General features: G+C 40.6%; 1 protein-coding gene across 1 annotated transcript; it reads right to left on the bottom strand.

Annotated features, from left to right (window-relative positions):
* Positions 1 to 1,433: 1,433 nt before the first annotated feature.
* Positions 1,434 to 13,945, bottom strand: LOC311061131 (palmitoyltransferase ZDHHC3-like). The gene is made up of 7 exons (XM_084079677.1): positions 13,544 to 13,945; positions 9,862 to 10,193; positions 9,243 to 9,367; positions 7,581 to 7,677; positions 7,240 to 7,321; positions 5,630 to 5,760; positions 1,434 to 4,733 (listed from the first exon to the last, which is right to left on the bottom strand). Exons 2-7 carry the CDS (start codon positions 10,162 to 10,164, stop codon positions 4,575 to 4,577), a joined length of 897 nt encoding a protein of 298 aa, XP_083935803.1. The 5' UTR covers positions 10,165 to 10,193; positions 13,544 to 13,945; the 3' UTR covers positions 1,434 to 4,574.
* Positions 13,946 to 13,950: the final 5 nt, after the last annotated feature.

The raw sequence follows: 13,950 nt of genomic DNA, 5'->3' as shown, positions 1-13,950 counted from the left end.
GGTCCACTAGTAACTTTAACAATATTACAATGCTAGATATACAGATGGCAAATGATAAGGCTTAAACATAATACTGCTTGTTGGTAGCTTTACAGGGTGCTCAAATGTTAACTAAGTTAATGTGCAGCAGTGCAATATAAAGGAGAGCTCATTTCATTAATATACTATGACCTAATGTAACTTCAGAAAATTACAGTTTAATTCACAAAAATGCACTAAGCGTCCTTAAAACTGAACAATCTATTTTAGTTCACTCTGAGGTATCCTAGAGTTGTTTTAATTACCAATTCATAAGAATTGAGATGAGCCCATTATTTTTGCTTGGGTTGTAAAGGTCCCCCCATAACTGTGTACAAATTAGTTGTCCTCTCTTCCAGGACCCTTTACTGACGTTCTGTTATATAATGTGAACCTCAAATTTTGACTAGTGACAGTAAAACGTATGCCAGGCTAAGTAAAACTGCCCCCAAGGGTTCAACAGAGTTAGTTATAGGTCAGATACTGTGTTTGATAAAGACCACTTTGATGTGTGAAAGAAGCATTTGTAAAAGTGTAAATAGTTTCTATTCATAGAAAAGGTTTTAAGGACATGTACTGTAAAATGTAAGCTATAATGCAAGATAAAACACAATGTTAAATAATGATGAAATAAAACCTCATCTGACGATTGTGATTTTTTTGTCAAAATGTCTCAAGTGTGATTATCTATCATTTCCTTACAGGCACAAGGGCACAGACACAATTATATAAAAATAAAAAGTTACAGTAAGGCATGTAAACTTTACATATGTTCCATGTAGGTAATATTATTCTACATTTAGATACATACTATACAGAGTATATTGCATGCGTTAAAAATAAGATGAGCCATGGGGCACTTGCAAATGAGATTTCCGGAGGGAGGGGGGTCCTACTCCCTCCCTCCAACCAGTAAGGTCCAGCAGCAACAAGGGACTATAGTTAAAGGGCACTTGGAAATTGGGAGAAAAGGGGGATAAAAAAACATTTGGAGAAAAAAACAGAACCATAGAGGACCAGTCCCTTATTCAGTACATGGGAACCCCACTCTGGCCTAGTGCCTGCTGTGATAATTAGAGTACTTAATGTAATTAATGGAGCTGGGCGCCTGTTCGCCTTGAGCCGGCTTCCATCCTCTACCCACTCACTGTAAGCCATTAGACCCCACGCTGAATAGAAGATCTACAAGCTTGCTTATAGATCTGCCATTTTCAGGGACACCATCTTATGAAGTATAAATCAGACTATAAATACCTTAGCTGAAAAGTGAATTACGTTTAGTTTATACTTTCCAGAGTAAAAAGCATCACAATGCTTTCAATTGTGTGTGTTTTAAGAATTGAAATATGACGCATGGTGGAAGAATGACTGGTACTGTATTATTGTAAAGAAAATTAAGAGTTTCACTTCTTGGACACTGTTCGGTGCCGCTTGTGGCTATATTTCTGATTTATTTCATTCCCTTCATAACATAAACCATAACAATAATCAACATCATCACAAAATCAATACCATGTGTTCCAAAAATTACAGATAGTCTTCATGCTTGACCTCAAACATGTACAAGAAGCAAGAAGACAAGCTGGTGTATGCGGAACTAGAATCACAACCATCATTTGTATAAAAAAACATAAAATAGTTTTTACTTTCTCATTGATTAAGCAGTTATCTTATATTTCCCATTGACTTGAAATATAATAAAATACCGCTCTGGTTTGCGTGACTCCACACATGCACAGTGGTGACCGAGTTCATAAATCTCTTCCTTTACTAGGTCCATAACCACATGAACCCTACCGGCCCTATTCTGGGATACCCATTCGTCAAAAATAGCCGATCTACAAGCTCACAACACCATCGCATCACTACACGCTGTGAGCTTGCAAATCAGCTGTTTTCGGCAAAGATATTTAGTCAGTGTACAGGGAAAAAAGGGGGGGACCTAGTATAGATCCCTGGGGAACTCCGGTCAACTAAGTATATAGGGGTTAAGTGGTTCATTTGGCAACATTAGTAGTCTTTGCATTTACAATCCAAACTATGATCTTGTGTCTACGGTAAGGCTAGTGAACACATTAAGATAAAGGCATCTTTATGGGTTAATATTCTACCTGTGCCAAATCATTCCTTCAGAACAGAAAAATACACTCAAAGGCATCAATAGCTGGAGAAGGAGAAACTCTGTGCTTTTTCTCAACGCTGGACAGTCAAGCATCGTCCACAGCAGTAGCAGTTACATCACAATGAACACTTCTGCTGTGGCTTCAGGCTTCACTAAACATTTTACACTGGTCTAAATTTGGACATGTTTGTCCCATGAGGTTCTTCTGTGAGACTCATAACGGCAACCTCGAGTAAACGGATCATCTGTGAGTAAATCCAATTCAGTGTAGAAGAATTATCCATGGTTTGGTGCATTTGGGAAGCATGTGTGTGTATTGCTGTTATATCTTTCTACCTTAACAGTGTGTACAACTTCCACTGGGAGTTGAGCTCAAAGCCCTGCCCCTCCCGCTGTGATGCAAGAGAGGCGCACTTGTTTTGGTCACGTGGTAAACTATTCCGTCCACTACGGCTTGCTAAGCAGCCCATGGCCTCCGCGGGCACTCACTCATCTGGCAGTTCACTCAGGCGTGCTTCACAAGCCTCAAGGCCTTTGCTGTGGGCGCCTACAAGGAGCCCCTGATCACAGACACGCTGTTCCTCAGTTCCCCCGATCTTCAAAACAGAAGTCTGGCGGGAGGTCTGTGCAGAACTCCAGAAAATACACAAACAGCCAGGAGCCATTTCAGAAATACAGGTTCTGGCAGATGCTCAACATCGAACAGGAGTGAGGATCCAGTCCAACTCAGTTGTGCCTGGAAAGAGGACTTTAAACAGATGATGAGTTCTTGATAGTGTCGGACTTCATTTGTATGTGGAATGTGTTCGTAAATATTTCCGAACGTATTTCCTTGGCCTTTAAGGCAAAATCTTTCAAAAAATGTATTTTCTTTCTCCAAAAATATCAAACCTACAAGATGCAACACGTTGTGAGCTGGTACATACGCAATTTTCAAATGGCTGAGGTATAAAACAGGGCTTAAATGGTTAAAAATACATTTCTTATAAAACAATGCACATACTCGGGACGTTGAGTGAACCAAAACAAGCGCTCCCGAGCTCAACCCGGTGGAAATCACTTACACATCTGAACCACTGTGATGTGTACTGTACTGGGAACAATGAGCTGGTTTCCCAGGCACTTCCAAATGCACTGTTTTCAGATCTACAACCCGTTTTCCAGTTTGACATCTTGACAATGCTGGACAAAGGCAGACAAACAGTCCTCTATATGCCCTCGAGTCCAACAACGTTTTGACTTTGAAGTCGTTCCAAAAGTGCAGCTACAGCTCTGCTCTGACTATTGGCTCTGTAGTGGAACTGGGTCAAAAAGCTCCTGAAAATAACCCTTTTAAACACCTTCAAGTATCAATGGGCTTCAGTACATCAGGGACACTGTCAATCACAGAATAACATAAAAACTGACTTCCAGATACTTTCCTTTGATTGTCTTCCTGACACTGTGTTGTGACATGTGTTGTCCTGTGCAGTAAAACTCACTCACCCGGCCACAAATGACACAATTACAAAATATAAAAAAGGTATCATTAGCAAGTACTGTTTGACCCAGAGCTGTATTCTATCTAGCCCATACTTACATTAAGACATAACTACGGAAAGCTACAATGCAATGTGCTAAGGCAATTCATCTGCAGCATTCAGCAAAAGACAATTACAATGATACAAATACAGCAAATGAAAAAGTAACGGGTCACAGCAATGTTAGCTGGAAAAGAAGAAAAGGATGTCACATGTTTCCATGTCTGAAGAGCATTGCTTTAAGAAGTATTCACCTCGTGCATGCCTTATTTAGGCTCGGAGGCAGGACATTATTCAACATACTGTGGAAGTTCTTCTCTATCTGAAGAAAAATCCAGTTTGTGGTCTTTTTAACTCATCGTCATGAAGTATTTCATGTAAACATCCACTATTGAACACCAGGTGTGTCTTTAGTAATGACTGTTTTGTCAGAATATTTGTACATTAGTACATTCCTTCAATGTACTTGGAAGGAAAGCAGCTATACTTCCCACAGGTGAATCACCAAGCAGACGGAAACAAATAAAAAATAAATCATGTTTAAAAATCCAGGGTGTAACAACATGATCAAATATCCTGAAACCTTTATATGATCCATAAATGAGAAAGGAAAACAATAGAAGTGGTTGACTATGTTGGGCATGTCATTATAGGTGAAAGTTTAAAAAAAGTCAGATTTTCAAAAAGATTCAAAAATAGCAGAAATTGCAAATTTACAAGCTCACAATCACATCATGTCGCAATGTGGCTTGTAGGTCTGCTATTGTTTGATATTTTTGAAATAGGGTTTAAGTGGTTAAGAGGAGGTTATGTTAGAGGGCAGGGGTGGAGGTCCATGGATCGATTGTTCTGATGACCCATTCATGTCCCATCAGCAGGGAGGCCGGCTAGAGTCTGAGCACAGCTGCGTGTTTTCAGACGATGTACTGATAGATGTCTGCCTTGCCGTGGTCTGGGGTACTGAAGGGACTGAGCCAGTGTATAGTGAAAGGATGTCCAAACACAACCTTCATGTTCATCCATTTGGACCTCTTAGCCCATCGTCTCTCTTCTTTTTTCAGCTGCTCAATGCCCTGTGGATCAAACGCATGTCACAAATCACTCAGTGTGATGAGGTCTCTATTCTGTAGCACAGCTCTCGCCGGTATACCGATGTCTTGTTTCTTTTTGGAGAGGTACATACCTCCAGGAATGTCATTACTTTACTTAAAGCACCCAATGACTATCTATGGTGATACATAGTCATTATTATAATGTATTAGAACTACGAGAATTATAATACACTAGAGAGAGAGAGGTTTTAACACAAATAGTAAAACAGAAAAAATAATAATAACACTATTTGTTGGGGGAATTTTCTGATTATTGCTTACAGAAGTGGTCACATATCCGTGAGATTCTAGACGAGATGCGAGAGTCAAGCATCAGGTGAATCTGGTCGTCTGTTTGTACTTTGGCCTGCATCCTCTCTCACTGTGTACATAACCTTACCATGGACAGGCAAAGGTATTCTATCAAGTCAAATTGGGTCAATGCTGTGTCTTTTCGCTGGCAACGTACAATCATCACATGTAATCTCAGCCTGACTTTCCATAATTTAACAACCATGAGTCAAAATGAGTGTGAAATGAAATGCAAAGTGGATGAAGGGACACAAGCTGAAGTCTTTAGCTCTCTAAAACACATTTATGTATACATAAATGAGCTGCATTCAGCATTCCAAAATGTACTTTCACTTCAATAGGAGGAGAAAGCATTTGAAACCCCATTTAGGTGACTGAGAAAGATTGCTATGTTGTGAGATTCACATACGGTCATTCTGCTATTTTAGGATATGACATGTATTCTAAATATTGGGAGAATTAAGCATTTGTTTAAAAAAAAACTGAATTTGACAAGAACTGAAACCAAACACAAAGTACAGCAACTAATTTACGAAGGGGCGTGGTCCATCACTGTGTCTACTTACCGTCTCATCGGTGCAGATGGAATGGACCTGGGTACCAAACATGACAGCCGTGAAGATGAGGAAGAGGAGGGCCTCAAAGCACAAGAGGATGAGGAGGATGACTGTCGCAGGAGGGGAGAAGTTACTGCACTCTGAGGGAGGAAGAGGAGGAGAGAGAGATTTAATCAGGTCACACACGGTGAACCAAAGGAGGTTGTGAAAATAGTGAGTTTGATTTAGAAATTAAAGATTTCACTATTCTGTAACTACGTCTCCCATCAACTTTTCTCCTCCTACTCCCTGCCCTCTTAGCCAATCAGGTGATGGGAAGAACTAAATGAAAGCAGGTGTAGAGTAGGCTGGACAATAACTACTGCAGAAAGTGTCTAACCGGAAGTACACAGCAAGTACAGGGAGTTCCGGTAGGATGGACATGTAGCCTTGTACTTCCTGTCCTTCCAGTTATAGACTTTTGGTGGGAGTTCTTTTCCAGGCTTTATCACATCGTAAGATGGAGATACAAATTGAAACAAGGTTGCTGCAGACTGCTCTTCGGTTTCCCGGTGAGTTACATAAACAATGTGCAACAAAGGATAGTTGATAAAAAAAGACAGTTTGTCATCTATGCTGTACAGCACTAATATATACACGGAAGCAACAGCACAAAACATAACAGGAAATCAATCAGAGTGGGGAAAACACTGATCCAGGTGACTCCAACATTGTAATTTAAAACAAATTCTACTAGTAACATAACTGAAGCAAAATGGGTGTTTGTGGTATTGGATTTGTGACCAATTCGTTGGTGGAGAATGCTGGAGTTGATCATTTAATTAGTCTTCTAGAACCACTCTATGAAGTAGCAAGCAGTGTCAATTCACAGCTCAATGACCAGCCCTCTCTACAGAAAATCTTCTTAAGGAGGAATTTGAATATGTAGACTAAGCAGTTGCTCTCACTGCATTGAAAAATGGCAATAACGTGTAATTAATACATCAACTATTTGTTATTCAGACTAGTTTGATACCTGACTAACTACTTCTCCAAAGTGAGTGACACCAACAGCCACAACACTAGAGGGAGTGACAACGATCTGGTACTACCCAAATATAGAACAAACTATTCTCATTCTAGACTCTGCCACCAAAATGTGGAATGCCCTGACACCATCCCTTAAAAGATGTAAATCACTGGTTTCTTCCAAAACTGGCCTGAGAAATCACTTATCAGGAGACCACAAGGGGAGATAAATGTATTTTCCTATAGGAAGGGGGTGTCATCCACTGCTGCTGTATTTCCCCTTTCTCATTTGTACACATGTGTTTTGTATTTGTTGATGACATGTATTATTGTGTTATTTCTATGCTATGTTGATTAATTGAATACATAGGATCACAATGGAAACAAAAACAAGTCCCTAGGACTTTTTTGTGTTATCCTTTTAGCCTTAATGTCTGACTGTACCACGTGCTGTTTACATTTTTGAGTAATAAAGTATTCAATCAATCAAACAAATATTTTACATGCATCTTAATTGGTTATTTCAAGTTATTAATGTGTAATTAGTGGCCTATAATTTAAGGGTTTACTAAAAATCACCAGGTTAAGTTCATCATGGAAGGTTGACTTACTGGACCAGTCTTCCTCTAAGCAGAAAACAAAATGGAATGCCACCATGACCAGAGAGTGGAGAGATATGAGTGCAATGTACATCTGAACAGGAAACACAGAACGTTTGGTATTAATACAGAATATATAAGCCTACTCTGAAATAAATACATATTAATCACAATGTTATAAATCATTTTAAATTGGTTTGATGTCTTCTTATTCTGATAAAAAGTATATAAATAAATCATTTAAATTAGATATTTTGACTGCAAGAGATGCCTACACAAGCATTAAATGTGAGGTATTTATAATCATTCTAATGAGCAGTCAGCAGTATGTTTTGTGAAGGTAAAAAACTCACTGTGAAAAGAACAAAGTACTTCTGGTTGCTTTCTCCCACACAGTTGTTGACCCAAGGACAGTGATGGTCCATCTTTTTGATGCATCGCTTACACACACTGTGGGGGGGGGGGGCGCGCGCACGCACGCACGCACGCACGCACGCACGCACACACACACACACACACACACACACACACACACACACACACACACACACACACACACACACACACACACACACACACACACACACACACACACACACACACACACACACAGTTAGAAGAGCTATAACTGTGTGACATTCAATCAATAATCACATTCACGACACACACACGAGCATGTGTACGTGTGCGTGCACACACACACACACACACACACACACACACACACACACACCTGTCACTCAATCCACCTTTGGTGGTGCAATTCAGTCAGCCTGTTGACAGTGATGGACACTGGAGAACAATCCTCTCATACACTGGCAGGAAGGTGTGTATGTGTGCGTGTGCATGTGCGTGTGTGTGTGTGTGTACACTGGATGAGATAGCTGAGACAGCTGACACCAAAGGTAAACCTTGAGGATTCATAATTTATCATGCACCATCTCCCAGGATGAACTGTACTGTAGCATTCTTATACATTACTAGACCCTTCCTATCACCGATCATCTCTGGCTACCATGTCTGATGGATTAAACGCTGTGACAAAAAACTGAAGAACATAAAACTAAAGTTTAAACAAACATGCTGTTTTAGAAATGGGAATTAATATCAGCATGACATCTTAGAACGTTTCAAAGTCAAAACGCCAAGCATGGCCAGTAGCCTAGCCAGTGTTTAGTCACATACTGGTGTGTGTGTTTACAAATCTCAATTACTCAGTTAAATCCTCAGTGTTTATGTATTCATTTTTAATTGTGTACAAATGGAACCAAGTTATATTTGTCTCAGAGTTAAATTAACAGCGAGTATTTTACTGCATAGAACAGATTGCATAGTCTAACTTTGTCCACATGGGGACAATGCTATTCACTAAATTTGACCATATTTCATTTAAACTGACTTCGCTAAGAGTCACAGGCTTTTCTAATAAATTACTCCTGAAATGGTTTTGCTCTTTTCATCTCTGCTGTCTGTAGCTCCCAGAAAACCCACTGATCCGCCTAGGGGGAGTTCCTTATGACGCTACAAAGTCCACAGGGAACTGATAATGCAACTGTAACTGAAAAACAGACAGGAGAGACTGCAGTCGAGTGTTCTACCCCTATAAATAAACCCAGTTAAGTCATTTTGCAGTGTGTGCAATCCTTATTCTATCACTTACTCTCCAAGCAAACACACACACACTTGCGAGAGATTTTCATTGACTACATTCATTCATTAACCATAAAACAGTCCCTGCCTGGGACATTAAAGGACCAGGACAAATTACACAGCTTTCCTCCTCGTCTCTTCTCTACCTCTTTGTGATGATCTGGGGCTCACAAAGATGGAAGCACGCACGCACGCACACACACACACACACACACACACACACACACACACACACACACACACACACACACACACACACACACACACACACACACACACACACACACACACACACACACACACACACACACACACACACACACACACACACACACACACACACACACACACACACACACACACACCTGCAGTGGTGGGCTCTGTCAGGCTTGATGCTGCAGCACTTAGGACATTTGTAGACAACCTGGCCAGGCTTGAGCTGGAGGCTTTCAATGAACTCCTTGGTAGCGTTGCCTTTAGGTACCGCTCCCTGAGACAGAAAAAGACACTTTCCATCACTCCTGATGCTAGTGACACACATGACAAATAAACTACAATAAATCTCTTGGAAACAGAGAAAAGTCAACCAGGTGCTCAACGGATATCAAAGTGATAGTTAAAAGTAGTGTTGGTGCTCCTGGATCATCATCAAAACTGGAAAAAACACAGAAAAAAATAGATGACGGATCTAGGCACTCATGTATAACACAAGATTTCTTTTTAAATAAATAAAAAGCCTTTATTCTGACATGGCTAAGCCAACATGTTTGGACCGCAACCGGTATTCATCTTGGCAAACTATCTCTTGGGTAGGAAGCTTCATTATCAATATTATTTGATAATTTTCTCTCAAGTCAATCATTACGGCATTTCCCAACTCCCCTCAGGTCAATGCTGACCCCTACTATTTGGTCTTGGGGAGGGTGTAGACAACCAAGTTTTCTCAGATACGCCAGCCAACTGACAACCAAACACTGGACTGACCGGGTCTGTGCACATGGCTTTGGCGTGCGAGGCGAGGGCGAGGAAGGCCAGGCCGTTGAAGAGCGTCCCGTTGAACAGGCTGTACAGCACATTCTTGGCAGGCAGGAGCATGACAAAGACCACCACAAACTCAGCGTAGAAGACCAGCATCCAGGTGATGACGCCACACACGATGCCACAGCCGTCACGGATGAACCACATGGCTTCTGGTCCTGTGCGGGGTGGGGGAGGGGCACAGTGCTCTGGCTTCAGGTAGCCAGCTTGCCGCTCTATGTCCCTGGTACGCTGCGCTGGGCTATTCATCCTAGAGCCTTGGTGACTCCCTCCACATGCTGAGGGAAGAGAGAGAGTTTGGCTGTAAATGGAGGTAATAATTGACATTCTGGTAAACTTTCCCTTGGTAAACCTTTTTTTGTAGCTAATTTTGTCAAGCATTATCAATCTAGTGGAAGGATCTCTGCGGCCCTGAAACCTTGTTCTTCATTACTGCTGGCAACTCTTTTAGCAGTATTTGATAACAGTATGTGGCCTCTCTTTGGGAATTCGCACACAAAGACACACCTTACCCGCCAAAACTCTCAAAGTTACCTCAAAATATCTCTTATCTAGAAGGTTGACAAGGTTCAATTTACTTTATTTTCCTTTTGGAAATTCATTTGTGCAGTGGTAAAAGCAACATACAAACACAGATGCAGGGTTTAGTCCCTAATCTTTCAGATAGGGAAAGATTAGGGACTGTCCACAGTTTATCGTCAAATACATTCCCAATCCCTGCTAGTATTCAAGGAGGCAGGCAGTGAGAGAATAAAACTTTGACCGTAGTACCAGACCAGTCCTTCATAGCCAAACAGACTATGAGGCTCTCTTTCATGCCACAGAAGTGGGAGGTTGGCACTGGAATTGGAACGCATTTTACCTTCATCTCTTCCTACGTTTTTTCAATTCTACAGTAAGCTACATGCCACTATGACACATTGTGAAACCAAGTACAGAGTCTGTCTGGCCTCTTAAAACCAACCTGTTCAGGATCGATTCATCCTACTGCTCAGCCCACGCAAAACCACTAAACCAGAGCACCATCTTTCCTTACTGATTCATTCGCTTCTTCTCCATCCAGTGGGTGGATCTTTGCTTAACAGGATACAAAGTTGAAGATCTATCATCATCACAATGTATTTTGTAAAGGGTTCCTTCGCAGTATACCCCTAGTGAGATGTGAAACTTACTGTAGTTTGAACTCAACTAAACTGAAAATGTATGTCCTAATGTTTTGCTGTGGCAGCCCTAAGGTCACCTCTTCCCAGCCTGCTGTCACGATTTTTCACCACTGCCATCTGCTCTGGCAAATACAGCTTGCTCTCAGTGGTTTAAACAATGCTCACAGCATAATTCCAACGAGGTGCAAAATACTGGAATTGGCACAGCAACTGTCCTAAACCACATGCTACTGTCGTGAGGTTAATAACAACTTTGTTCCCTTCATTCTGAAAAGTAGATTCGACAAATTATTTGACACTGTGAAGGGGGGGGGGCTATTTGACTTGGTGAAAACTGAAAACAGTGTGGAAAGAGATTGTCTACTAATTGAGCTCTACATTTGATTTTGTGTTATTTAGCTGACACAGGTTATAGAGCTACAACAGACGCACGCACGTCCCATGGATGTGACAACATCCAAATTAGATTATGTCAGATTGAAGCAGGCCACTTGAGGCCAAACTTGCTTCAGAGGGGATATTTAGTTGACTCATCAGCACAGGTTTGGAGTAATTATGGGATTCTTAGTTGCCACTCCTCACAGAGATCACATTCGCATCATTGCCACATGTCTAGGACTATTATGGACAGTGAACTCGTATTAATGCAATAGAACATGGGCAGGATGTAAACAAGAGACAAAAATGAAGAAGCAGGTGACAGTCACATTTTACAATCGAGGCTATATTAATTGAAATGCAAAATAGTATGTCCCTGAATGTTGGACTGAACCCAGTGTGTCAGTGTGTGTCATAATGAATGCAGTTCTGGGTTGTGGTTATGTGGTTACTTGGCAAGCAAACAACTGTAAAAAATAGCATATGACAGGAGAACAGAACTTTAACCACTGCGTCCCTATTTTGGGCTCGTCATTATAGGCAAACTTTTTAACATTTCTTAAAAGATATCGTAGTAGATCTACAAGCTCCCAACAACACGTCCCAATGTGATGCATTGTGAGTTTGCCTTCTAAATCTGCTATTTTCGCCATATGACACATTCATATGATAAAGTATGAATAAAATGTGGCAGAAGTGTGTAAGTACAGTAGGCAGAATAAATAACAAAAATGTGACATGGCTAGAAAAGAGTAATAATAGCAATCGTAGATGACAGATCAGATTGTAGCCTGGTCTGGGATAGATAATAATGTCCAATACATTCAAAAATACATAATTCTGGCATTTTGTTGTAGCAGAGAGTACAAATGTGTGTAAATTCACCAGATATGGGCTGCTACAGTAACTAGGCATGGGATGAATTATGAAAATGTCATGTCACAATAATTAACAATATTATCGCAATAATCATAAAAATATCTTTAAAACTTTAAATGACACTGAAACATACTGGAATCACTGTACCTTTTAATAAACTAATATTTGAAGTGGCCTGTATTAGCACATCCACGAGGTTGATTTGACCTACTGCGAGTGGGCAAATAGACAAAAAAATGAACTAAACTAATTAATATCTTTATCATGGCTTGACAACATAAAATCCTGTGACTAGACATTACACTGCCTACAGGCTAGAGTTCATTAATGGCAGTGAGTCAATTAAATCAATGGTCTTTTGTGGCAGACTAAAGAATGACTTGTATAGAACACTCCCTTGGTGAATGGAACCTTTTTATTTTTAACCTGAATGGAACCAATTGACTTCAATATCTCTTAACAGCAAACACTTTACAACACTGCCCTTCACTCCTTGACTGTAATGTAAAAAAAAACCCGAAATGTATAATGTATATGTATAACTGCCAATGAGATATGAATCGACTGAACTGAACGTGTCATTAAGTAGTTTTGTAACACAAATTGATGTGAATGAACAGTTACTACACAGGTTACAGTGACCACCTAACTCCAAACATTTATATTGAATAAATATATTCAATATAATAGGATGTTTCCAGTCTGCCTCCCAGACAGAGTAGGTATAGAAAGAGAAGTGGATGGACTTGACCTCTAGTAGTGAGAGGAACAACAGGTGGGCTTATTAACACACTGTCACTGATCATGTAATTTCAGTCCATATACTATAGGTTAACCATACGAATATAAGGTAAAAAAAAAACAACCACTTTGTCACCAACATAGTGGCTGATTGCCTTATCTGGAAATGTGTTGCGATAGTTTCTCACTTCCTTCAATACATACAAGGACATATGATACAGTAAATGAACTGGCCATCAGCTTGTGTGTCATGTCACTATGAAGACATAAAGCTCTTCTAGCACCTTTTTAACATGTGGACACCCAGGAAGTGAATCTCTGCAGTTCACACACATGGTCACTTCCATGGAGGTGCCCTGTCCTCCGGGTGTTGGTGTTGTTATCAATGAACAAATACAGCTTTTAAATACAACAACAACAAAAACAACTCCACGAGTAAATAAGTTGCTCGACCATATCCATCCTACCTCGTATTCTCCAGGCCTGTCGACAGAAGTTTGTAGAGACAGTCCTCACTCAAATGGCTTGTGCAGCATACAAACATACATAAATCACAAACAGGGAGGAGGTCACCAATTTCTGCAGTACACCCACCCTCACCTCCTCTCAGTCACTATCGTTCTATACGCGACTCATTCACACACGACGAGTTCATTTCTGCCTGGGTTTTTAGGTCCTTCACCCATTCGTATGGAAAATGCCAGTAAAGACAGCTTTGGAAAACAAACTAGCTACCTCACTATGAATTAGCTTCCTGGCTTCACTGTCACCCAGAAATCAGCTCTCTGTCTGTCTGTCTGTCTGTCTGTATGTGTGTGTGTCTGTCTGCAGAACAACAAACTAAAGCGCCAACCAGGAAGTTACCTCTGTCTGT

The sequence above is a fragment of the Gymnoscopelus microlampas genome, assembly GCF_963454915.1.
Source record: "Gymnoscopelus microlampas genome assembly, chromosome: 15".
Lineage (NCBI taxonomy): Eukaryota > Metazoa > Chordata > Actinopteri > Myctophiformes > Myctophidae > Gymnoscopelus > Gymnoscopelus microlampas.
Note: the sequence above shows the minus strand (reverse complement) of the source record. Positions and strands in the feature narration are given on the sequence as shown.